The following is a 25,049-nucleotide window of genomic DNA, read 5'->3' on the forward strand; positions in this document are numbered from 1 at the left end:
GCCTGTGTTCACCTGTGTTTCTTCTTTTAATTTCGTTGTACCTGTGACAATGACAATAAAGTTTCTGATTCTGATTCCGATTAACCTTAATCAGTCTGTCAAGCTTAAACTTGATCATTTTAGTCACCCAACAGAAGACACCATTTTTTTTCCGGATGCATGCAAATCAAAGTACATGCCTATTTGAAAAAAAAGCTCTTGTTGTGAGGGGTGTAGTTTGAACTTGAAACACAACCTAATATAATCCTGTGGCGCCATCTAGTGGCCGTCAATTATCATAAAATAGCTCCGAGTGGCGTTGACGACGTTAAGTAAGCAGGACTCGGTTTATTATGGAGAGTACAGGACAATAAATCGTCAGTAGTGATTCCGCAGAGAAAATAGTTAAATAGCTTTTAAGTCTCATCGGTCGTGTTTGTTTGCAACGATAAACGATAAAAAAAACAGAATAATAATAATATTAATAATAATAATAATAATAATAATAATAATAATTATTATTATTATTATTATTATTATTATTATTATTATGCGCAGCCGTATGTGTTTCACAACATAAAGAGATCTGCTCAGAACTGTAAGCCTACGTATGCGGCATCCGCGAGCGCATAACGTACAGTGCAGCAATAAATTGTGCTCGGTGGAGAACAAGCTGCAGTTGGTAGGTACCACACTGTTTATGTCAGTGGCAGACAGAGGACAAACTGAACGACTAAGGTTGTAAGTCGGATTGTTATTTTAATTCAGCTTCCACAGTCGACAGTGTTTTAGAGTGCTGCTTAAGATTTAATCTACTTTCAAAGTTTACGGGGTGACTGTTAACAGTGGTTTCGGCGATATTGTGTAACTTCTGAGTGTGTGGTGCAGCAGTGATGCTAGTTTGTGCTAAGGCTCAGTAAAGCAGTCTGGCTTATCTACTAAGCCAGACACACACACGCCCCTTTTTTCTTTAACGACTTCTGATCAAAAGCTGACAAACTACGGCTGCGGTGTGTGACAGCGGGAACATTCCTACAATGTTTTCACTTTTTCTGTTGGTTCCGTTAATGCTCAGTGACAGCTCTGTGTTGCAGGACTCGGACAGCTCCTTAAGTATTTTTACACCAGTAGGTCAAATTAGATTCACACCAGGAGGAGGTTTTAATTGAATAATCGATGTGCAACGCCAATAATGTGTTTGTTGACTCTCATAACTTCACGCTGTGGTCCTGACAGGTGTCCAACATGACTGTGGATTGGGTAGGATATGGATACGCCACGCTTGTAGCATCTGGAGGAGTCATTGGTTACGTGAAAGCAGGTATGTGTTACCTAAAATACTTAAGTTAAATAATCACATTTCTGTAACAGCAAGTGTTACTATTGGTGCTGTTGTCTCGTTGGTTTATATTTTCCTAGGTTCTGACCTCCTGTATGTTTGTTCTGTCAGGCAGTGTTCCCTCCCTAGCTGCTGGGCTGCTGTTTGGGGGCTTTGCAGGTTTTGGAGCTTACCAGGTCTCAAATGATCCTAAAAATGTTTGGGTGTCACTAGGTTAGTAAACTTTTTTTTTTTCTTTCCTCAGCTTATGAAAAACATCATGTCAGAAAAAGCTGTAAAGTTTGAACACTGCTGTGCCATTTAAGCCGCAGTCTTGAATGTTAATTGAATAACTCTATTATGCCTTATGACCAAAAAAATACACTCAAAATGTTTAGTATGTGGACCCACATACTAAACTGCACACAGCAGCTGTATGTTCTGCATGTAAGTAAATGGTTTCTGAATATCTAATGTCTTCATTGCAAGTGCCTTCACTAACCTTTTCCGTCTCCTGCTGTCTGCCAGCTGCATCAGGAGCACTGACTGGTATCATGGGGAAGCGGTTTTATGGATCGAGGAAGTTCATGCCAGCTGGTCTGATGGCTGTAGCAAGGTCTGGTACAAGTCCAATCAGCCATTACTTGTTATCAAGTACCACAGATGAGGACAGTATTATTCCAAATATCTTAGTTTGATTTTGGGATATTATTTTACTTACTTTGCACACAGAAACAAAATTATTTCACAAAAAACAAAAACTACCATGGCCAAACGATTATTATTTCTATTTTTATATTATTATTTATAATATTTTGATTATTATAAATATTTCTTAGTCCGAAACCAGGGTTCTACCGATTGTCCTCTTTAAGACCATAATTTCAGACTTGTTTGAGTCATTCACTTGTGTCTCAGCAGTTGTTCTGGGGGTCTTTAGATACAGCTTGCTAGTTTTCTTCCCAGAGTCTTTGAAATCGTTCGCTTCCTACCTCTGCCAGGCTTGTTCTGCCTTGTGTGGCTCTTTCTGAATTTCTTGATGAGATTTCTCATGCCAGTTCTTGACATTTGATAACTTTGTGTATCCATCGCTTACTTTTTGAGCATTAACAACTTTTTTTTCTTTTCTTTTTTTTTTTTTTTTGCAAGTTTAAACTGATTTCTTTTGTTTTTGGTACGATGCTCTCTCAAGTGACAGCTCAAACCGTTGGAAGTTTTTATACTGTGTAAATAAAAAGACAACCTTCAGTTTTAACTTGATATTTTTCCAGTCTTTGAGCATTACAGAGTTAAAGCATGTCATTGCACATGTCAGTTGTCAGGGGGAGCATTAATATTGACCTGGTAACTTTTATTTTTTTCTGAAATAATTCTGTTATTGTGTGCTAATAGAAATAATTTATGGTTTCTAAAGAAGGCTAGTATATTTAGAAATGCTATGTTAATAAATCCCTTGCTCCATTTACAAAAAAAATTATCACAAAAACGTTTAATATCATCGAGGCACTAATAATTTTGTCCTCACTTCTATTTATATATTACATTGTAGCCAAGAAAGCCACATTTTACAGAGGATTTTATTCCCCCCCTTCCAGTAATCTGTATTCTTTTTTACTGTATACTTTGGCTCTTTGAATGAGGTCTAATGTAATCCTTTTGTTTCAGTGCTCTGATGGTGGGGAAGCTTAGCTTGGCGTTGTTCCAGAAACCTGTACAGTCCTGACGAAGTTAATATGTTGAAATATCAGTTCCCATCAGCTCCTGTGGCTCTTTTCAGAAGCACCCTCTCAGCATTTGCCATTTATGCCCAGAATCATGTCCTTTTGTTTAAAAAAAAAAAGTGTAGATTTATGCAATAAATGTACCCTCTTGTTTATATAGTAAATAGTTGTCTTTTTTCAGTGAATGCACCTTTGAACTTGTTTATTTGTTAAAAAAAAAGTTTAAAAAAAATTCAGCTTACTCATTGATATATTACAAAGAGGTTTGCAGTTCCCTTACAGTTTTCAGAGTCTGCTGTGTTTTTATGACACTCTGGATTTTTTGTGTCACCTACTACATGCTGAATAAAAGAAGAGAGGATACAACATTACAGGAACCATTCATTAAAGACATTTTGTAATATGAAACTAGAGAAAAATAAATCTAAAGTTAAATAAAAGTTGAATTGCTGTGCTGGAGTCCTACTTTAAAAAAAGAAAGAAGAAAAAATCCAAACAATGACAATGAAATTGGCTCCCACTGTATCTGAAGGATGCAGTGGGATTGTCTTGAGGACAATACCGGTCCTGGTTAAGCATCATGGCAACCATCATCTCCAGAACACAGAGATTCAATGCACATACAGTTCGGTGCTACTTGTATAAACATAACAAAGAACGTGGGATGTCGACCTTGATATCTGAGCCTAAGCATAGTTAACTATGCTTGCTAGCATAGTTAACTAGCAGCCTGCTCAGGATTCAATTGCTCGCCAAAGACTAACAAGCGGTAGTAGTTTGTAGCATGTGCTCCCCCAAACTACCGGTTTCCGCCATATTTGGATGTCCAGTCGACCCTCCCATGGACGGGCTGCACAGCAGGAGCTCTGGTCAGGAGGTTTCCGGAGTTTTTTCCCAGTGCTGATGAATAACTGCTGCCCTTCATCTGAGAGCTGTCTGTCCTCCTCTTCCAGGCTTCATATTCTAGAGAAAACAAATGTCTCTCTTAATCACCAGCGTCTTTATAGGTGATGCTTTAAAAAAAAAAAAAACACAGCAACTATTTGAAAATGGCAATACCTTCACCAGTTTCTTTTAATGATGAGTTGGATATGGGCTTGAGTTTTGCAGATTTTGGGTTGTCTTTTATGTTATCAGGAGAAGAAGAAAGATTTACTAAAAGTGAAGAAAAGGGAGAAAGAAAGGAAACATACTCCCAGTAAATGTGATGCAGGTTTAAACAGAGGAAATTAGAAAAGAGTACAGGACGATCATACAACAGAATAGTTCAACTATAATACCAGAATTAATGTTTATGATTAGAGAAACAGAGCAACCTCTCAGACACGTGGGAAAGAGTGATTTTTTGTTCTCTCAGAGCAACATAAATGATTAAAAGTACCTGGCTAAAGGTCTCACAAGTTATTTTGTTGGGTTTATATAGAAAAAAAAGAGTTATTTACTTGCATGCTGGCCAGCCAAGGGGGCAAGCTGGAGTCTCTGTCCCACTGAGCCAACCTCTTTCTTTTGAAATGAAGAGATGTAACCACCAGAGAGGTTGTACTTGGTGCTCACAAAGTTCCCTTTAAGAAAATAAATACAGAATTCAACCAAAGGTCTGAAATTTCTTATTATTGCACAACCCAGATGTCCAACCAGCATTTATTAAACCAGTATTTATTTGCTAAAATGCAACATTTTTAAAAAAAACACAAAAAACTGATCTTGAAAACACAGATCTTCTCACAGGTGGCTTTACGACCACTAACTTTATGTGTGAACACCCGTGACATACTGGAACCACCGCATACCCACGAGGGGCACAAGCGGAGGAATAGGGTCGATTGATTGTCATTCAACATTTCAAAGAACACCATCGAGTCTCTCCACCACCAGTCAGAGATTTTTATCTCCATAATTACTCAAAAGCTTCATTGTTCCCTTAAGATGTTGTGGTTGTAGTATCATTTATCTTCTGTTAAGCAACTGGAGTTCTTCGTTCTCATGTTAACCTGCATGTTTACACCCTAGTTTCACGCAGAGCTTTAAGAGGCCGGTTTCTTTCACATGCAAAGTGGCTGTTTGAATATCTGAAACTTGCTACAGCATCAGCCACCACCCTGGTTGTTGGTTTATTTGATTTTATCCTCAAGCTATTCTATATACCGCCTTCAGAAAGGTTGCACTCCAAATAACTAATAAGGCTGCGAAATACAGCAAAAAAAAAAATCAAATGAAAACAAAACAACAACAAAAAACCCAGTCTCACTTAAATACCTTTGGAGAGATCAATTTTCTGCAGTATTCTTTCTTTGACCACAGTTTTGTCTGGTGGGCTATCCAAACACTTTGCAGCAGTATCTTCTAATCACATGGCCCAAAAAAAGTAGAGTTGGAGGAGATGCATGGGATCAGAGAGAAAGGAGAAAAGACAAACAATAAAGTAAAGGCGAAGAAGGGAAACTGAAAGCATTTTTGCTTTTTCAAAAGAAAAAAAAAGAAAAAAAACTTTTCATGCTAAATAACACATTTTCATGCAGAACAGGCGAGCAGCACTAAAACAAACAGTGCTGGGAGAATGGATGGGGGAGGGGTCTACAGCTGCAGGCCATTTAGGGAACACTTGATCTTATACCTACAGTCTTAATCTCATGAATAAGCAATGGAGAGGTAGAGACGAGGTAACAGGAAGAGACAGCAGCAGAGAGAGAAGACGAGGGACGCATACTGTGTGCCTGCCTACATGACAATTGATTTATGGTGTCCTAGGTCTCCAAAGTCGCACATGCCTAGGCTCACTAACTCTTTATCATAACTAATGACCAGGTGATATTAGCTTCATCAGCAGCACTTAGAACCTTAGTATAAGAAAGAGGACACCGTCGTATTATGTAACACAAGGTGAATTTGACAGCCGCCAGGTTTCCAGAGCAAGTCATGGTGTAGTCATTATTTAATCCACTGAGTGAGCAGGTTTGTTGTCTGTTGTCAAACCCAATGCTTGAATATTATATTTTTTGTATGTGTTTGTATTTTTCTGCCTTCGTACATTACAAAAAAATTTACACACTGTCGGGCTGCTTCAATGTGTTACTGAAATCTGGAAACTTGAGTCCCGTCCACTGTGCACTATGCCAAACCTCTTAACACTGCTGCATTAGACATCATCAGTCTTTACCTGCATTGGCTCTGGTGACAGATAATCCTCCCCCAATAGGACCAAGTGGTTTATTTACAGTGTTTGAGGAGTTCTCCCACAGGTCCCGCAGTGTCATGCCAGTCAGCTCCTTTTCTCCAGAGGAGGTCTGATTCTTGCTGATCAAGCCTTAAAGCCAACAAAATTACAAGATTAAAAATTTAGCCCTCAGAAAGTGCTATTTTCACAAAACTGATTAAAATGCAAGCAATTGGATTTTATAATAATAATTCAAACCACGATAAAAAAAATGAAAACTTTTATTTATTTATTTGTAACCAGAGAAGCAATGACCTATTTTAAACAATACAGATAAGACTACATATTAGTCTTACCAGGCAAGTATCTAGACTGGCTGAGATAGTGTTGGCGGGCCGCAGATCCTGGAAGATTAGAGTCCATTTGGCCAGTCTTTACATTGTTTGGTAGCTTGGTAACGGTACTGAAGGAGTATAGAGGTTTCTGCTCCTGGTGTCTGAAAACAAGGCATTACAGTAAGTTCTGAATATAAATGTGGATGTTGTGGAATGTATGATAAATATGAAATGTATTCAATATTGCATATTTATTTACATATATACTGTAATTTATAAACTGAAGCACATAGTATAGCAGCACATAGCATAGCAAATGCTTCACCAAGCAAAGTTTCCACTCTTCTTAAGCTTACGGTGGACATTGGTCCTTGGGGCTCTTCTCCTCCTCTGTATTCACCAGGCTGGGTTTCTTGGAGTTGGAGGCAGATGTTTCTGAACGATCAGATTCCTCCCAGCTGTCTGAGGTCTTGGCCACTGTCTGGCCCCAGCGACGGCGACCGCTCTTCAGCACACCCATCCCGACGCCACCAGCATTGTTCTCACTGCCCAGCGCCTTCTGCACAACATAGTAATGTCACGTTTGGGCAATGAGTCTTGCTGAATTAAGTTCTACTTTCAACCTCTGCATCTGCACCAGAACTTCTGCTCTTTCAGAGTACTCACTTATTCCAAACTGACTACTTTATTTTAAAAACTTTTTTTTGCAAGTATTTAATCTGACTTAATAAAGCTACTCACTGAATGGCTGAGGCCTCCAGGTTTACTCTCAGCCTGGGGTAAGGGGATCTGCTGCAGAGGCTGTTGATGGTTTCTGGAGGAGGTTGTGGAGGCTTTAGACTCAGAGGAAGACTGCTGCAGTTCAACTTTGTACTCAGAGGCCTGTTTTTGAGCAAGCGGCCTGTTCTGGACTTTCTTGACCTCCTGGCTCTGAGGGCGTGGCCCCAAGACCTGACCCACCTGGAAGTAAGGATAGCGCAAGGCCTAGCAAAGGAGAGGAAGGAACACAGATTATTATTCTGAATAATCTGAGGATATTCAATTACACTGAAAGAATATCCCTAGAAACAAGAATAATACACAGTCTGTACTTAAAAAAACAACAAAATAAAGCACATCATTGTGTAACTTGAGTCATTTAAACTTGCAGGGATGGTTTTCATGCACAATACAGAAAACATGCACACCAAACCTAAATCCCAGGGCATTTTAGAAACACCCCTGTGTACCATAGGGTGTATTTTATTCAGCAATTACAGTTTTCCACCATCTGAATCAGACAAGAGCTGAATGAGCTAAAATTAGATGTGCATCTGTGCATCTGAACAGAACCACCCACCTGGGAGCTGTTTAGGTAGAAATGGAAAAGCTTTGTCACTCCCTCTAACGGTGTTAGGCCTAACTTTCTCTCTGGAGTGTAAATTACAGTCAACAATATGATGGGCATATAATGTTCATAATGTGTATGCACATATGCAGAGAGGAAAAATGTTTTGCAGCAGAACTGAGAATGAAGTATGGCTTAGAGACTATTTAAAATGTTTAGGATTAACAGTGAAATCCCTGCAGTGAAAATACAGATAATCTGCATGAAGTGATGAGTGTTGACTGCAATGGAAACTGCTTCTTTGAGAACAGGTTACAGATTAATTTTAAACAACAGGCTAAAAAGGGTCTTTGTTAAAGAGAACAAATTAAGCCTGGAGTAAGACTTTACATGCCTACCTGTGCAGCAGTGGGCCTTTTTTTGGGGTCCCAGTGCAGCAGGTCCTTCATCAGGGTAATAGCCTCATTGCTGGCATTTGGAATAAGGGTCTTCAGGTGGGTCGGCACACATTGAGGAAATCGAAAGTTCATGGCAGTTGCTAGCTGGTGACCTTCTGGCCAGTCGGTCTAATGGAGGACACAATCAGTTGATTACATATTATCATTATTCAGCTGTGTAAAGGTTGTTCTGGACATTTTTATTTTGTCTTTTTAAATGTTAATAGTTTAAAATAGCAAAAGTCTGAGGCAAGGTTTTTACCTCGTCAGATACCTAGAGGTGGCGGCTGTTATGAGCCAACACCACGTAAATAAAACTGAACCGTATTGTGAATTGTGGCTGATGTCACAGACTAATCTCCTGGCCAGGTTATAGCAGGTTGCAAACAGAGTTAATAGTGATGGTGTTGGAAAGCCTTTTTAATCAAGTGTCAATTTGTTCAGCATGAACCACACTTAAAACTCTTTAGACCTTAGAGAACTAAGTAGGCTTGCATATTATTTATTCTAATGTGATTTAACTACACTAAGTATAGATATTTCATCTTTAGGAATAATGTTTCAGTTAAATTCAGCACTTGATAAGTTTAGAGTATTAATGATTGAACACATGAAATAAGCTCACCGACTGAGCTCAAGCATTCTCACCTCTCTCCTTTCACCTTGGTCTCACCTTTTTGACGGTGCCCAGGACTTGGCAGATCTTAAATATCTCGTCTACTTCACTGTTCCCAGGGAAAAGAGGTCTGAGTGTGTACAATTCGGCCATGATGCAGCCCACAGCCCACAAGTCAATGGGAGAGCTGTAGGTAGATGACCTGAGCAGGACCTCCGGAGCTCGGTACCTTGACAGACAGTCAAGAGCAGTTAGATAAACAGCTTGTAAAAGTCAGTGTAAAAATACATGGCCATATGGTCCAATGAAAAAAGCATAAAAACCATCATGTTAACTTTAGCTTAGCTCACTCTAACCAGTGCTTTCTTTTCTATCTTAAAAGTGTACCACTGTGTGGAAATTCCTCTCACCATCTTGTTGATACATAGTCTGTGTAGGGAGGTTTGGAGCGGATCTCTCTGGCCAGTCCAAAATCTGCTATTTTGACCAGTTCTGGACCCATGCACAACAAATTCTCTGGCTTCATGTCTCGATGGAAGAAACCTGTACAAAGGTTTATATCAAACTTTTAGCTACATTAATAGACTCCACTCAAATCATGACAACAGACTGGCACTATTTCCTGGTATTCTAAATCTAATACATAAAAATGTTATTCATAATTCAGACAGAACTACTTGTGAATGGGTGAATGTTTGCCTCACCTGTAACATTAACAGGCATTTGTATTCAGAGCTCAATGTATTTCAACATCATCATTTTAAATATACAAGTACCAGGGCTACAGTGCTTCAGTACGGCAGCTGTCACACAATAACAGTGTAATTTGGAGTAACATTAAATATTAAAATTACTCGTGCAGATGTTGAAAAAAAAGGCAGTCCATGTCATGTTACTAAAAATGTACTCTGCTGATGCAAAATATTTTCCTATGATGGAAGATTTTAAATGCAGTAGCAACAATGGCATATAATCCAAATGTGATTTACACTGACACCCATTTAAGTAAAACAAAACCAAATGACTCTTGATTAATCGAGTGTAGCTGAAGGAGTTATAAAGTTTGATGTCATAATAAAATACATTTTGGACTGCGCTGCTACAGAAAACAACTAAGAAAATACAAGGACATACCTTTTAGCAATAGAGAACATAGCACACACACATGCATGTGCAATATAATACTTTTGGTCTACCCAAGGGCCACAAGACTTTTTAAATATCATATACACCCAAACTGACAAACTACAGGTTAATCTACTGTTGAATGAGTAAAAGGATGACCAAGGAAAGCTTCTTACCATGTTTATGTACAAAAGTCAACCCAGACAGCACTTGAAACATGATGTTTCTAATTTCATTCTCTGAGAACATTTTATTCTCTCTAACAGCAAACAGATAGAAAAGGAAGGAAAGATGGAAGAGAAGAGAAATCAAAGTGTTAAGAGAAAGAAAAGTGGAAAAGTCTGCATTTTGGATATATGGAAGCACATGTGCACATTAAAACATGCAAAGGTTTGTATGACCAGGGTCTTTTTCTTTTGTTTAGCTGATCACACCATGCCTGATTAAAAAAAATCAGAGTCAAATGTTTAGAGTGCTTTTTAGTGTGCATGCATAGAATAAGTCATCCATACATCCATTCTTTACACAGCAGTGATACAGACCAGTAAGTAAAACAAGTGTTGAAGCAAGGCATTTATGGAGGGTTCACATACTACAAGAGTTTTTGATCGTTGATTGAAATAATTTAATGTATGATGGCCTTGTTTGCTTGCGAGATTCTTAAATATTGACATGCCTTTGACAGTTGAAATGGTCAGTGAATCTTGCAGTATGAACCCACACTCTCGTACGCTTTCAGGTCATGAAGAAAACACAGTACACCTACCATGTTTGTGAATAAACGACAGGCCTTGCAAAATCTGAAAGCTTATGTTTCTTATCACTGACTCAGGGAACAATTTTTTTCTGTAAACATAAAATCGATATACCTCCCATGAGCCAGTTAATGAAAGCAACATAACATTAACACCATTCTTTCTTACATTATACAGTAATCGGTAAAATAAATATATTTGACCACAAATCTGAGCAGCTTTAAAACATTAAATGTCTTTTTGACTTATTTGCTTTTGCAAATAAAAAACCTCAAGTTTGCACTGTAGGAGGTTTTCACACTAGCAAAAACATCAGGGCATCTCCCAGAGAAGGTGGCAGCTGTTTGCAAGAGAGAGCCTGATATAGAGGACTTGCAAAGCTTTTAGAGGATGATATTGACAGACTTAAATAACAACCATTAGAGCCTATCAGATCAATCTGGTGTTAATCAGTGTGTGGGCCAATTGGCAATGACACTACACAACTGTGTTAAACAAATTCTTCAAACATTTGTATTGTGAAACATGATTTTTCTTTTCTTACCTGTCCTTCATAAGCTGGTACAAGTTCTCCTTCATGTACTCAAAGACAAAGTAAAGATGGTCATTCTCTCTAATAACCTCTTTTAGTTTCACCACGTTCGCGTGGTTCAGCTTCTTCAGCGACTGGGGTGACGCATGTTTGGAAAGATAAGAAAAACTGTCTCATGTAATGCGAAAATTTTCGTATATAACAAGAACACTTTTAATACAGATATCAAAATAGTTAATGTACTAATTGATGAAGTGTAGCAACTTCCACTGGTGCATGGTTATAACAAGAATTGCTCTTCCTTGGCTTCATTTAAGTGTGTAAGCCCTGGCTTCTATTAGCTGTTGATTTATACTCAACACAGCTCACTTTATAAGGTAAACTTGTTCAGCCTATAGTTAACACAAATACCTAATCAGCCAGTCCCATAGCAGGAACTCAATGCTGAAGTTCAGACTGAGCATCAGAATGGGGAAGAAAGGTGATTTAAGTGACTTTGAACGTGGCATGGTTGTTGGTGCCAGATGGATTGATCTGAGTATTTCAGAAAGTGTTCATCTCCGGGGGGTTTCCCATATAGCCATCTACAGAGTTTACAGAGAAAGGTCAGAAAGAGGAAATATTTGGCAGTTCTCTGGGAATTATTGGTCATATGTGAAAAGCCAGACTGCATGATCTGTGACACTATCATGTCAATATGGACCAAAATCTCTGAGGAATGCTTCTAGCACTTTTTTGAAGGCGCTATACCTCAAGTGACCAGTGAGTGCATTCAATCAATGATTTTCTTAATGCATTAACAATGTAGTAGTGGAATGCCACCTTTTAATTTTCCATTGTACTCTTATACATTTTGACAATTTACATTTGCGTGAACATATCTATCTATTGGTCAATCTATGCAACAGTGGTCTGCGAGTAATGCTGTTATAAGGTACTTCAAACAGGTGTATTAATATTACCATGCTTACCTTTACTTCTCTTAGGTTCATACATTCCTCCCATGAATAAAACTTCCTCTTCATTCTATGGAAGACCATTAAGGAATGTATACATCTTATTATCAGATCATCACATATGTAATCTTTTCAGGCCATATCTATTAATAAACATTATTATTACTTATTACAGCATTTACAAGACTCCTCTGTGCATCTCCATCAGTAACTTGGAAAAGTGATGAATGTAATGTGATAAATATTCTAATCAAGATTTTTCTGTACTTAAATTAAAATGAAAACATATTCTGATTCTGATGACCTACTCTGCTTTTTCACTGTTATCCAATGTGTGTTTGTTTAAAACAACACACCTCCTGTTATACGCTTGGGTTCTCTGATCAACATTACTTGTCCTTTCTTCTGGAATTACATAAGAGTTACAGAATGAGCCGATATCTATCCACAATGTCAGCAACCTGACACACCCCTCTACTTTCACTCTCTTTCACCGTCACCACATGTATTGTCTTGCATGGTAACCAAATGATCAACCAGTGGACGCACGTCCCCAGTTTCGCATCTATTATTGAACACTGCTGCTATGTTGCTGAAACAAAGCAATGTAGTTTGTTTGTCCTGGTGATGGCAGGTCAGGGGTTTCTAACTTTACAGCACATCTGTTTCGTAGTGTCACAACAAACATTAAAGAGAACAACAAAGAAAAAGGCTGTGATGTAAAATGAAAACAGTCATATTTTGATTTCAAAGGGAACCATTTCTTTCTGCATCACAAATTTGAAAAAAAATGTAATAAAAAATCAACATCTACATGTAAAAACTTTAACAGATACACAAACACTTGATAGAAATGTGATTTTTCACTATGTTTTGTGAGTATAAAGGCTCTTTGGTAGCAATAGGGGATCTACGTTAGCATTAGTTATATATCTACTATAGTGCAAACAAGATTGTGATTTTATTTTGACATTATTAAGACTCATTGCTGATCAAATATGTACATAATATAGGGCTGCATGACACCACAACAATAAATCTCATAATATTAATATGTTATAAAGGCTGAATAGGGAGAGACAACCAAAAAATTAAAGAATGAGCAACATCCTCACCTTTTGATGGCTACAAGCTCTCCAGACTCATTGCTTCTTCCCATCATCACACTGCCATAGGTGCCATCACCCAGCTGCTTCAGGGTGGTGTAGCGATTCATCATTACTCAAAACAGTTTCATCAGCCTCTTTATCAGCTAACTTTATTATTGTGTGAGATGGGCTGTAGAAAAACACAGCCGATTCATCAATCAAATATCCTCCTTCTTCCTTCAAGTATTGTTCAGTCTTTGTTTCATCAGCCAGAATTCACTTCTTTTTTCCCAAAAGAAAAGATCGTAGTTTGGCCAATGTTTGTCTTTGTCAGCCAATCCTGGGAGTTTAATAAAGCTCATTTTGCAGTAACTGATCCATGTAAAAAGGTAGGGATCTCGGTCACGCAGTTGAACTAACAGCCAAGAGACAGAAAAACATGAAAAATTGTCAGCAATAAATACAACCGCAAACATAAAAGATCACATAAATCCAATAGCATGCCAAAAAACTCTTGTCGGCCAGGATTTTTAAACAATGCGAAAACAAAGACATGCTAAGACCACTTCTTGTTTTTCCCTCAGTGGTAGGATTAGGTGTGTGTCACACTAGAGGCTTCAACATGACCACCCAAGGGAGATGACAAAGCCAACCCTAGTCAGATTAGGCCAACAGGGATGTAAATAGGATGTTACATCACCATCATGCTTATCGGTATCCACTACCTTGCCCAAGCACCCTGCCTGGCAAGAGGATTTGAATGACGCCACAGGCCATCGTAATCACTGGCCTGATGTACATTCAGCCTTATAGACCTCCCAAAAAACTTACAATTACAACTAATATACAGTGCCTAACAAATTTATTAGACGACCTGTCATTTCATCAAGAAAACAAAGTAAACACAAAAATATTTTAGAAATCTGTCCAAAACCTAAAAATAAAATTGTTATTTATTAGGCAAATAACATATAACATATTTTAGCTGCATACTGGACTTCTCTGAGAAGTCAGAGATTAATCATACATAACACAAAAGCTAAAAACAAATTTTTCTCTTCATGAATGCAAGTAAATAACTGTAATTGTAAATGGCATCTTACTCAAAAAATAATAATGTGCTTTGCTATTTCACCCTGTTTTTCTGTAAAACAGTAAATTGAAAATGAATGAATAATGACAATCATTATAATTTAGAATTAAAATGATAATTTTAATTAAAGTGTGTGTGGTTTAATGATGTTTCTGTAATAGTGGATTAACCATTATAGAAACATAAAAAACCATTTTAGAAATTAGCAGGTGGTGGTCTAATAGGTGTGCTAAGCAGCGTACTTTAATGAAACTAACAAACTGCGTGTTCTTCTCGGAAATAACGCACAGCTATCTTCTTTTGTAGGTTGCAAGTTTGCGCAGCTGGATCATAATCACACATGTTTTCTGTAGAATGTGGCTTGAATGTTTAAAATAAGCTGTGAGATAAGCACACAGGGTTTTATATAGCTAGTGCGATAGGGACTCCCTAATTAATTACACTGGAAAACAATTGCTCTGGCCATTTGACTTTTCCTCAAGGAGTCATTATGCAACCAGTGTAACATATTAATCATTACAAAAAATATTAATATATGATACAACTAAGACCTTCAAAATGTGACACTGTAATGTCACATTTTGTCACTGAGTAAAAATAAGCAACAAAACAAGGGGAGGGTTCAGTCGCATATGGCGATCTGTTGTGAAGGGATTTAAAGGGAATTAAGATGTATCCAGGCCACGTGACATTAGAAAGCTAATCAAGGTCGACGATATTAAAAACTCACGTCTACAGGCAGTGTTAAAGAAACCAATACTTCTACTCACATAATTCTTAACTTTTGGTTAACTAACAGCTATCACACGCATTCAACCCCAGCAGTCTTTCCATGAAACGAATCAACTACCTTTACTCTAAAGCTAAAGCTATAAGCTAAGACTGCTTAATGTAAAAATATTAAGCAGGCTATTTTATCGGGAAAAGAAGGTGAGTTGGCATTTGTTGCTGACATATCAGACTTAACAGTACAGTTCCTCGACCATTTAGTGCAGACTCTTTCTTGTGTGTCCCTTCTTCTTTTTTCCCCTCACTTTTAAACTCACCATGTAGGGTCGTTAGTCCCTTCCTCGGCTGCTGTCCTGCTGATAGCTTCAGATAAAACGAACGAAGCTCTTACAAGGTGAGCGCGTGCGTGTGAGCGTGATTTCTCCCCATGGAAACGTACACACAACCGCGACGCTTCTTGTAGCTACCAAGTGTGGAGACGGCGCCCGCAATGCTTTATGGTCTTTGTTGTCCTTTGAGAGGTATGGCGTTAATAGCCTGTATTCAAATAGGCTAACATTTCTAGCGTAACTTAGGGATGCCTGTTCAATGTGGACTCTTTTTAATGTAAAATATTTTGAATTACAAATAGATAACTAAAGTGAGAGCTATACGCAAGATTTTTATTATTTATTTCTTTATTTTATTCTACTTTTTCAAAACACGAATGTTCTTTCGAATAAGGAGAAAAAAACACGACTTGGTCGCAATTCGAGGACTGCACCAGTAGATGACGCTGTATAATTGTAGAGTGACATAGATACATAGTGTACATAGATAGTACAAATCTACTTCGTATGGCATGTACATAGCCTACAGCTCACATTAGCGGAACAAAAATGTCACCGGTTGTTTAAAAATGTTTATTCAGTGTTTATTGTGTAGGAAATAATATTCTAATAATAAAAAACAAATTACATAACAAGTTCATCCGTACAAAAAAATTAATACAATGGTTTTTAATATTGAAGTAGACTACAAGTGTTACTTATGTAATTTGTCACCTGGTCAGTCACGTGATCAGTGAGCTAATTAGTGCCTTAGTGGCATTCTACCCGTCCTAAATGTCATGGTTTGCCTAGTGCGGTAGTGTGTTCAACCTGCCGGGAGGGGAGGAGGGATTTCACCCTAAGAGGATTGCGGCGATCGTTAGCTGCCCGCTGGCTTTGTCAAGGCATGCCGGTTTGCCGGTTGGAGTCCAACCGACAACAACGAGGTGCAGTTTTCCTCCCAGATACTTGGCAACGAAACCGGTTGGACTTGAAATCATGCGTATCGAAGCAGCGCAAAATCGATCGTGACAGTCCAAGATGACCTATGGTAGATTTTACATGGTGGGAGCGCATGGAAATCCTTCACCAGGAGTGCATCAGTACCAGAGAGCAGTCTCTTGAGGGAGTTATTGCTGACAGGCGGCTCCCGAAATGAAGACCAGACCTGCGGGGATCGGCAATGTCCATGCCGACTGGATGGGTTCGCTCCCCTCCAAGCTCAGTGCCATGCCCCTCAAACATCTAGCGGTGCCAGGTGAGTCCACAAAGCGTAAAGATATTTAGTCAACGGAAGAAGGAAAATGTACTGTGGTAATGTTGACTAAAAATAGACCTAACCCCACCCTCACGCCCAGCATAACAGGGGGAGGAACACTGCTGATTCCTTCATCACCTACTGATGCAGACGGAATCCTCTCTTTTTTCACCTTGATTTCTTGTTTGATTTCGATTTCAATTTTTAATTTTCCATCACCAGCAGCAGCTCTCCCTCTTTTTTCCAGGCTCTCACGACTCTTTCACTTTTTGGGTGGATGTGCATGCTCCTGTGGGCCCCGATCAAAAGGTTTATGTTAAGTATCTGGCTACCATGTTCAGTGTCTTAGCCAAGAAAGTCATGGTGAGGTGGTCCATGACACAGGTACTGGACTCAAAATCACTGCAATACACACACACACACACACACACACACACACACACACACACACACACACACACACACACACACACACACACACACACACACACAAATTAGCCTAAATGGTACATTTTTCAGATCTGTGTTTTACAGTCTAGTGTCTGTGTTTCTCAGCTTCTTATTATGTATAATGTGATGTGGTCTGTGTCGCCAGAACCTGACTTTTAAGGAGCAGCTGGATGCAGGAATTCGCTACTTTGACCTCAGGGTGTCCGCAAAACCAGGCGAGCTTGGAAATGAAATCTACTTCATTCATGGCCTCTTTGGACACAAGGTGAGCGGAGGAGTAAACTTTTACTGCCGTTTTGGGTTGTTATTGTGACTGTTGAGCTGGTCTCCCTCATTTACTTTTATGTGTTACATTTTTCATTTTAATCTGTCACAATCTGATATTTTCCTTCTGTGCTGAATGCTTTTGTGCCAGCTCCAGTCCTAGAATGCTAAAATGACATTTGAATACAAGCTTTCATTTTCTCCCAGTATGAACAGTAACTGTTTTCTTCTAGTACTGTGTTGCAGTTGATGTTGCTAATAGTGGGCAGAGATGACCTTAAGCAAGGATCAGAGGGTAACGTTTAGCTATAAAGATGGGTGATTCTTTTCCCTACACGAGGAACTCTTTGATTACAAAGATTCTGTCATAACTTGACCATGTGACTGAAGAATATTTAATAAAGAAATGCATATTCAAGATTTTCTGATGTCAGTGGCATTAGCAGCTGTAACTGTATACAGGTTGATATTTGACTCTATTAACCTTTATTTTGTGAAATATTTTGGTGGAGTTTTGCAGTGCCGCACTCACTAAAATATTTAAGCTGCTCTTTGGCGTTCTAATATGCTGACTTTTAAAAAGAACAGTAGCCTTTCTGCATCAGTTCATGACTGAGAGACTTTAAGATTTGTAAATTTGTATCCTGATCTCTGGCTCTTCACCCTGTTTTCTCACAAAGGTGAGGGATGGCCTGTTAGAAATCAGCTCCTTCCTGGGCAGACACAGGAAAGAGGTGAGAAGCACATTTTAAAAATTTCTAAACATAAAACATGTAAATAAATGAGCTACATTTACACTACTAACTGATTATGTTTGATGTTTAATTTATGTAGGTGGTGTTCCTGGACTTTAACCATTACTATGCAATGGAGGCAGAGCACCACGTTTACCTCATCAGCATGCTCCAAGAAGTATTTGGCAGCAAACTGTGCAATAACTGTGCGGTGGAGAACGTCACTCTGGACTATCTCTGGGAGAAGAAATACCAGGTGCGATCAGACTGCATCAGTACTGACGGCCTTTATTGCAAAAATGTTTGTGTGCTTGTTGTATGTAGCAACAGGTAAATGTATCTGTCAAATGTTTTCATGAAATATCATACTTGTATTCATTATATGAGTGGCAGAGTGAACAGAAATAAGTCACAACAATTTAAAAAACAAAAAACTCAGCTTTGCTTTTTCCAATAATCTCCCATCTTTAGAAATCATAGCCTTGCAGGCTTTTGGCCTTCACAGAAGTCATCTGGGAACATTTCAGCCTACACCTTATTAGGGTGCTGCCACTAGTGGGACTGGTTTCATGTACTTTTCTTTTGGCTATAGTGTTAAGCTGCACCCATGACAGCTCAGCAGGGCTGAGATTCATTCACTGTGCAGACAGTCAGCTAACTTATTCCTTAAATAGTTCTTGCAATTTGGAGTTATGTCTGGGTCATTGGCCTTTTGGAGGAGGAAAGTGGTTCCAAGTACGTGGTGTCACAGGCTATGGCAAGGTATTGCAAAATGGAGTGATAGTTTTTCTTTTTTCATGATCTCCTTAAGTCACGTGACTCCAAGCAGTCCTCCAGCACCTTCACTTTTACCACATTTCACAGATTTTCATATTTTTGATCCATTTCCTCAAAACTTGGACTCATGGTGAGATGCTCCAAGTAATAAGCACACATGTTGTTCTGACTCCAACAGGGGTACACCCTGGTTGGAACTGTTGCATAACTATCACAGAGAGGTGGGTATGTGTAATTTAGAGTTACCAATTAACCTAAACCCACTAACTGGAGAGAACCCACTCAGACATGGTGAGAGCATAAAAACTCCAAAGTTTGTGACCAGATGCTGGATTTGAACAGGAGCTTCTTGGTGTGAGGCAACAGTGCTAACCACCAGGGTCCCCTATCTCTAATCAGTTTGATATTTATAAAAAGCACATATTAAGTGACTTCCACAAACCTTTGAAATGTGGTGTACACCTACAAGTAAAAGGAGTAGACAGGTGTTCGTGTAGCGGTGTGTTAGCGTGACCTCTGTGCACAGGTAATCCCTTCCAACTGTGATTTTCCAGGGCAAGAATTAGTGGCAAGTATCATCCTATTAGCACTTGTTTCATAAACTAACCTACATTTATCCTTCCAGATTTTTGTAGCTAAAAACGTTTCAATTTTTCTTTGTCTTTTGGCGTCTCCGATATTACTCTTTCATATTCTTACCTCCAGCTAAGGTGTGAGTACTTCTGCGTCTGCATTACATTACTACAGTCAGTGCATGTTTATGTTCAGATACTATCATTCCTGTTCCCATGACCCTAATCTGTAACTGGCTTAGTTGGCAAAGAACAAGGAGATGAAGTGCAGGGCAGACAGTGAGAGTAGAGCACAAAGTGCACAGTTTGTAGGTGAAAAGGGCAGCTTTCCTCCTCACTCTTTTTTGGCATTATGAGAAACCCACAACTCAAACTTCTTCTGACTTTTCTTCTGTCACTGTGGATGAAGACTGTTCTGGTCAGATATTTTTCCAGTTACACATAAGCCCAGATTTAGACTTCTGCGAGGACTCTTTGTAGACACATCAGTGGCGCACATCGTTGCTGGTGTTTGTGCTTGTGTTTGGTGAATTGTGTTACCTTGTGGTCCTGTCCCAGTGTTTTGAATACGGCTGATAGAAACAAAACCCCCAAAATGCTGGGACTTTTTTACCTGCTCACTCCCAGCTCATTGTTGTGGTCGTAGTTGTGGACTGTGTTGACCCAACGTGTACTTATGTTTCTAGGGAGGTGCAGAGGTTACCTCATAGGCCATGGCATAGGGCTTCAGAGGGGTTTGTGGTTATGACGTAGCTACAACATAGATTTCCTGCTGAATATTAAATCTCCAGTAAGGGTGAAACATGCAGATACCACCATGAATGCTCAGTTATCTGTAATCATTCACTAACTTTGAGGTCAGGTGTTTCACCATGCTAGGGTCATTGGTTTGGGGGGGGGGGGGTATATTTTTTTTGTACTTTATGTTTTGCACTGCAAAATGGATCACAGAACTCGCCTGAAGTCTTTTTGTCTGCAGACATCTGATCACCAACTTTTATTTATTTTTTCTCTTGACAGGTGATTGTGTTCTACCATCATCCTTCAGCCCAAGGCGTTCCTGTCATGTGGCCTGGCAACAAGATCCCTGCTCCCTGGGCAAACACCACTGAGCCCATCAAGCTCATAGAGGTTAGAAAATAATAATCGTGTTTTATCTCTTGCGGTCTCCATTTTGTTCTTTTTCTAACTAAAGATATTTAAATGCATTCTCTTCACATGAGATTTATTCATTCAAATTTCTGCCTTCTAGTTCCTGGAAACTACGCTGAAGGAAAGAGACAAGCAGGGTTCCTTCCATGTATCCCAGGCCATCCTCACTCCCACTGTCAACACTGTGGCTAAGGGGTTGCTCTGGGGCCTGCGCAGCTACCTGGTGGAGAGGTCCGTGACTGCGATTGGATGGTGTAGAGGGAATCATGGATCATATTTGTATGACAGTTTTAACCTAACAACTCTGAAAAAAATCTCAAGAATAACTGCTTCCTCTACTGCTCATCTTCATTGATTTATTATAGTTTGTGGCCAGTAGAGGTCAGTAGATAGATAGATAGAACTTTATTAATCCCTCGGGTGGGTTCCTCTGGGAAATTCGATTTCCAAAAAAGCACAGCACCGACAGAAGTTACAGAGTTACAGAATAATATATATATATATACACACACACACACACACATACATATATATGTATACATATATATATATATATATATATACACACAGAGACAATATAAATAAAATATACGAAGGGGATAAATAGAATAAATAGGAATAAAAATAAAAATACAAGTGAATTGCACATTTCAAGTATTGAGTCTATTGCACCGTTGACTATTTACAAAAGTATTGCACAAAAGGTATTGCACAGTGAGGTGAAGAGGCACTACAGCTTAGTTGTTCCCCCCTCCTTTGTCCTCCTGTTTCCCCTCCCTCTCCCCTCCAGGGAGGAGTTAAACAGTCTGATGGCGTGTGGGACAAAGGAGTTTTTAAGTCTGTTAGTTCTTGTCTTTGGGAGAAGCAACCTGTCACTGAACAGACTCTTCTGGTTGTTAATGGCCGTGTGCAGAGGATGTCTGGCATTGTCCATAATGTCCATCAGTTTCTTTAATGTCCTTTTCTCTGCCACTGTCACCAGAGTGTCCAGCTTCATGCCGACCACAGAGCTAGCCTTCCTGATCAGTTTCTCCAGCCTGCATGAGTCCTTCTTTGCTGTGCTGCTCCCCCAGCACACCACAGCATAGAGTTAATGGTGCTAATGAAATGCATGGAACAAAGTCAAACGCTGGCTTTGCACATGCCTTAAAAGGCCAGAAAAAGAAGAAATTCTAAAAATATTGAAAAACTACATTGCAAGAAACACTGCAGATCTTAGAGCACATCCTGTAACACAGTAAGTTATAAGAACATGTTTTGCATCTATCATTATATTGACTGAATCGGGGGAAAAAACAGTGCACAAAGCATAAATCAAAACTTTTCATAACTCTTAAGAGATTGTATTCTTCGTAAGCAAAGGCATATGATTTTCACTATTTGTTTGCTGTCATCTGGCTTTTTTATCATCAGTGGAAGTCTTGACTTGATGTACGGGTATTATACTCTCTATGCCCTTACATCTGCCACTGGGCACCAATATCAGGGTATAAAACTTCTGAACAGACACTACGGCGAGACAGGAGGTAGCCTAATTTTGCACTTCCGAGGAAATGGGATTGTTTATCACTGCTGGATAAACAATGTGACTTCCTGGTTTTGTTCTGCTGGTGACTGAAACATAGTGAAGAATCAGAGGGTGTTAGAAGTGATACGGCTACAGCATCGCTGTGTATGTGTCTATGCCAGGAACTAAAATATATAAAGCATTGATTCTGAATGGGGGCAAAGCACTCTCTCCCTGACAGATGGACAAAAATGTCCGTCCCTTTAATTTTCTTTCTCCAATATGTCCACTTTCTCCCACATTGTGACATATCTCAAAAGTCAGTCAACAGCTCTTAATGAAATCTGGCAGAAAGAGAAACAGTTAAGTAAGGAACTACTGATTAGATTTTTGACAGTGATGTAGACATAACTATAAAACTAAAAGACAAAACCTTGGCAGTGGATATTTTTTGTGTGTATTTGCAAGGTCATGATTTTGGTTTTGATTCAAATTTAAATAGCAGGATGTTCGGTGCAACAATAATTGCCGTAATGCTTTGCTTGCTGATACAGACTTTCTTCCTTTTTGGCTCTAGAAACCTGCCAACCATCATGTCCTGGGTTGAGGCTCAGAAGCCAGGGGTGGACGGAGTCAACATCATCACCTCGGACTTTGTGGACCTCACTGATTTTGCCAACATTGTAATCAAGCTAAATAACCTGCTGTTGTCTGAACAGAACCGCAAACCAAGATGACACACGTTTTCATACCAGGAAGACTGACATGGTGGCTTTGAGTCTAGTGGCAAATTTTCCCTGCCTCTCTTTTTATATTGTTCACAAACGGCTCTGGTGCTGCTGGTAGAGCTTCAGTGTATTTGCTTAAGGACACTCAGCATTAAGATGTGCAGGGATGGACTCTGTATGAGCTTGGGTCCTTTAAAATAAAGCCTTTCCATTTTTAAGGAGCTCGTCAGCTAACTTTCAGTCTGATTTTAAGTTGTAGATGACTTTCTTAGCCTCAGTTCTATGAAGACAGTCCAAAAGAGGGAAAGAAGTGAGAGCTCAGATGAGAGAAAACCAGGCATGCCCAGCTGCATTTTTTTACCATCTTCATAAGGCAGACTGAGTCGTGTCATGCTGGAGTTCTGGCTGCATCTGCAGATTCCTTTTTCTGCTTTCCCTTTTGAGGGAAAGCTAGAAATACATCTCATATTTGCTACTAAATGGGACTGCCAGGCAGGTCACCAGATTGGTAGCTGCTGTACATTTTCCCTTGCATGATTATATGACTTTTAACCTCTCAGGTGCTTATGTGGAAGTTCATTTGGATGGTTTATCAATATTACAGATGTGAATTTGGTTTATTTGTATTTTTAAATGGTCTTATGAAATTACTGACTTTGTAAGTTAAGATAAGAGACAGAATTGCATGTTAAAATGCTGTCTGTAGGCATTTTAGCCACTATTGTATGAACTGCACGCAAGGGATTAGGATAGCTTCTTTGTTGGTTTACAAGATAAACTCTGTGTGAAAAGAAATTCTTGATATGATTGCAATGGAACTCATTTGTATTTCCAACATACTAATGACTGTTGAAACTGGACCAGTGAGTTAGGGTTGGCTTGTTAAATGTAGACTTGGTCTTTTTCCAGTAATTAAATGAACTTGAGGGAAAAAAAGACATACTTAAATTTTTTTCTTGGTATTTTTATTTATATGTTAAGCAATGCCTTTTTTTTTTTTTTTTTTTTTTTAATGAAAGAGAAGCCAGCTGCTCTCTCATTACTTACTGAATTTAACAAGCAATGCAGACTATGGCACCTTTAGGAGGACTGCATAGGAAAAGCCCAGTATGGGTGGAAATTGCGCCGCAGTTCCCACAAAACACATACAAATACACACAAATAGCTATATATATCTTTATGTTTATCGTATTTTTCCCCCTTGGTCTGTTTCCTCTTACAGTGCTTAAATGTGCAGAAATAGAACTAGTCTCCCAATAAATGTATGTTGGAAAGGAAGTGAAGAGTATATGGTTGTGTACAGTATATGCAAACATGTGGATGAGGGTTCATTTAAAAACTGTTATGCTTAAGATGAAACCAAATGCCAACTGTTGAGGTCTTAAATGTTTTTGCTTGTTTGATAGTGTGCATGTGCATCAGTGTGATTTACAGTCTGTGTGTGTGCCTGTCAGGGCCAGTGATTATTATGCATGCGTGGACTAGAGCAACGACAGTCACCCTGCATTCTTGTGGTCAGACTAGAGTAAGCGAAGAAAATGAGACAGCACAGGAAATGTCATATAAAGAGAAAGGAAGGAGTAACAAAAATAGACTTTTAAATGAAGGTAGATGACATGAAAGATCTGAAACAAAAGGGAAGAATTTAGTTCAAATAGAGCTGAAGTTGTAAAATTGTAGCAGGTGGACCTGTTGCAAGAGAGCGATCAGAACAGCTGCCTTTTCCTGCAGCGGCATCATCATCTAAAAGGGAAATGTTGTTTTACTTTTTAACCCTGTCCTCATTTTGTCACTCACCGACTCACTTATGTCAAATAGCCTGGTGTGTCCAGGCCACATTGTTGACAAGGTTGAGTGTGGTCACCAGGCACTGCGAGGTCCACACACAGACGAGCAAAGGCACTTTAATTGTGGAGTAATTACACATACCATTGTAGGCAAGTGGGAGAGCAGGGAGCAGCAGTTCGAGCAGCAGCTCGAGCTGAGAACATTCCTCTGTTGTTTAGATTGGTTCTGTCTTTTGCTCTCCCCTTAGTCTCTCACTTAACTGTATCCCTGTTGGCTTCCCAGGTTTCAAAGGAGAAGACGATCTAAGCGTAATCACTCAGATGTTAATAAAATCCTGCAGTATTAA

General features: G+C 39.1%; 3 protein-coding genes across 16 annotated transcripts; 2 read left to right on the forward strand and 1 right to left on the reverse strand.

The window, feature by feature from the left end:
• Positions 1–272: 272 nt before the first annotated feature.
• tmem14ca (transmembrane protein 14Ca) lies at positions 273–3,182 on the forward strand. 4 transcript variants are annotated; one of them, XM_026179344.2, is made up of 5 exons: positions 273–661; positions 1,216–1,300; positions 1,430–1,531; positions 1,826–1,913; positions 2,963–3,182. In XM_026179344.2, the coding sequence occupies exons 1-5, from the start codon at positions 590–592 to the stop codon at positions 3,018–3,020; spliced, it is 405 nt and encodes a 134-aa protein (XP_026035129.2). In that variant the 5' UTR covers positions 273–589; the 3' UTR covers positions 3,021–3,182. The 4 variants fall into 4 exon arrangements, with proteins under 4 accessions (XP_026035129.2, XP_026035127.2, XP_026035128.2 ...); XM_026179342.2 differs by having other exon boundaries at positions 614–720; XM_026179343.2 differs by having other exon boundaries at positions 641–717.
• A 23-nt stretch (positions 3,183–3,205) lies between these two features.
• mak (male germ cell-associated kinase) lies at positions 3,206–16,114 on the reverse strand. Of its 10 annotated transcripts, none has more exons than XM_026179326.2 (16): positions 15,483–16,114; positions 13,371–13,758; positions 12,271–12,325; positions 11,312–11,433; positions 10,189–10,271; positions 9,298–9,430; positions 8,945–9,116; positions 8,233–8,400; positions 7,249–7,491; positions 6,864–7,063; positions 6,529–6,668; positions 6,176–6,322; positions 5,275–5,361; positions 4,461–4,580; positions 4,078–4,173; positions 3,206–3,981 (listed from the first exon to the last, which is right to left on the reverse strand). In XM_026179326.2, the coding sequence occupies exons 2-16, from the start codon at positions 13,472–13,474 to the stop codon at positions 3,818–3,820; spliced, it is 2,034 nt and encodes a 677-aa protein (XP_026035111.2). In that variant the 5' UTR covers positions 13,475–13,758; positions 15,483–16,114; the 3' UTR covers positions 3,206–3,817. The 10 variants fall into 10 exon arrangements, with proteins under 10 accessions (XP_026035111.2, XP_026035112.2, XP_026035109.2 ...); XM_026179327.2 differs by having other exon boundaries at positions 5,275–5,358; positions 6,864–7,066; XM_026179324.2 differs by having other exon boundaries at positions 6,864–7,066.
• A 174-nt stretch (positions 16,115–16,288) lies between these two features.
• plcxd2 (phosphatidylinositol-specific phospholipase C, X domain containing 2) lies at positions 16,289–25,049 on the forward strand. 2 transcript variants are annotated; one of them, XM_026179339.2, is made up of 8 exons: positions 16,289–16,731; positions 16,979–17,115; positions 17,327–17,446; positions 18,126–18,179; positions 18,280–18,435; positions 20,549–20,659; positions 20,781–20,959; positions 22,765–25,049. In XM_026179339.2, the coding sequence occupies exons 1-8, from the start codon at positions 16,629–16,631 to the stop codon at positions 22,922–22,924; spliced, it is 1,020 nt and encodes a 339-aa protein (XP_026035124.1). In that variant the 5' UTR covers positions 16,289–16,628; the 3' UTR covers positions 22,925–25,049. The 2 variants fall into 2 exon arrangements, with proteins under 2 accessions (XP_026035124.1, XP_026035125.1); XM_026179340.2 differs by having other exon boundaries at positions 20,781–20,911.

This window comes from Astatotilapia calliptera, chromosome 9, assembly GCF_964374335.1.
Source record: "Astatotilapia calliptera chromosome 9, fAstCal68.1, whole genome shotgun sequence".
In the NCBI taxonomy this organism is placed as follows: Eukaryota; Metazoa; Chordata; class Actinopteri; order Cichliformes; family Cichlidae; genus Astatotilapia; species Astatotilapia calliptera.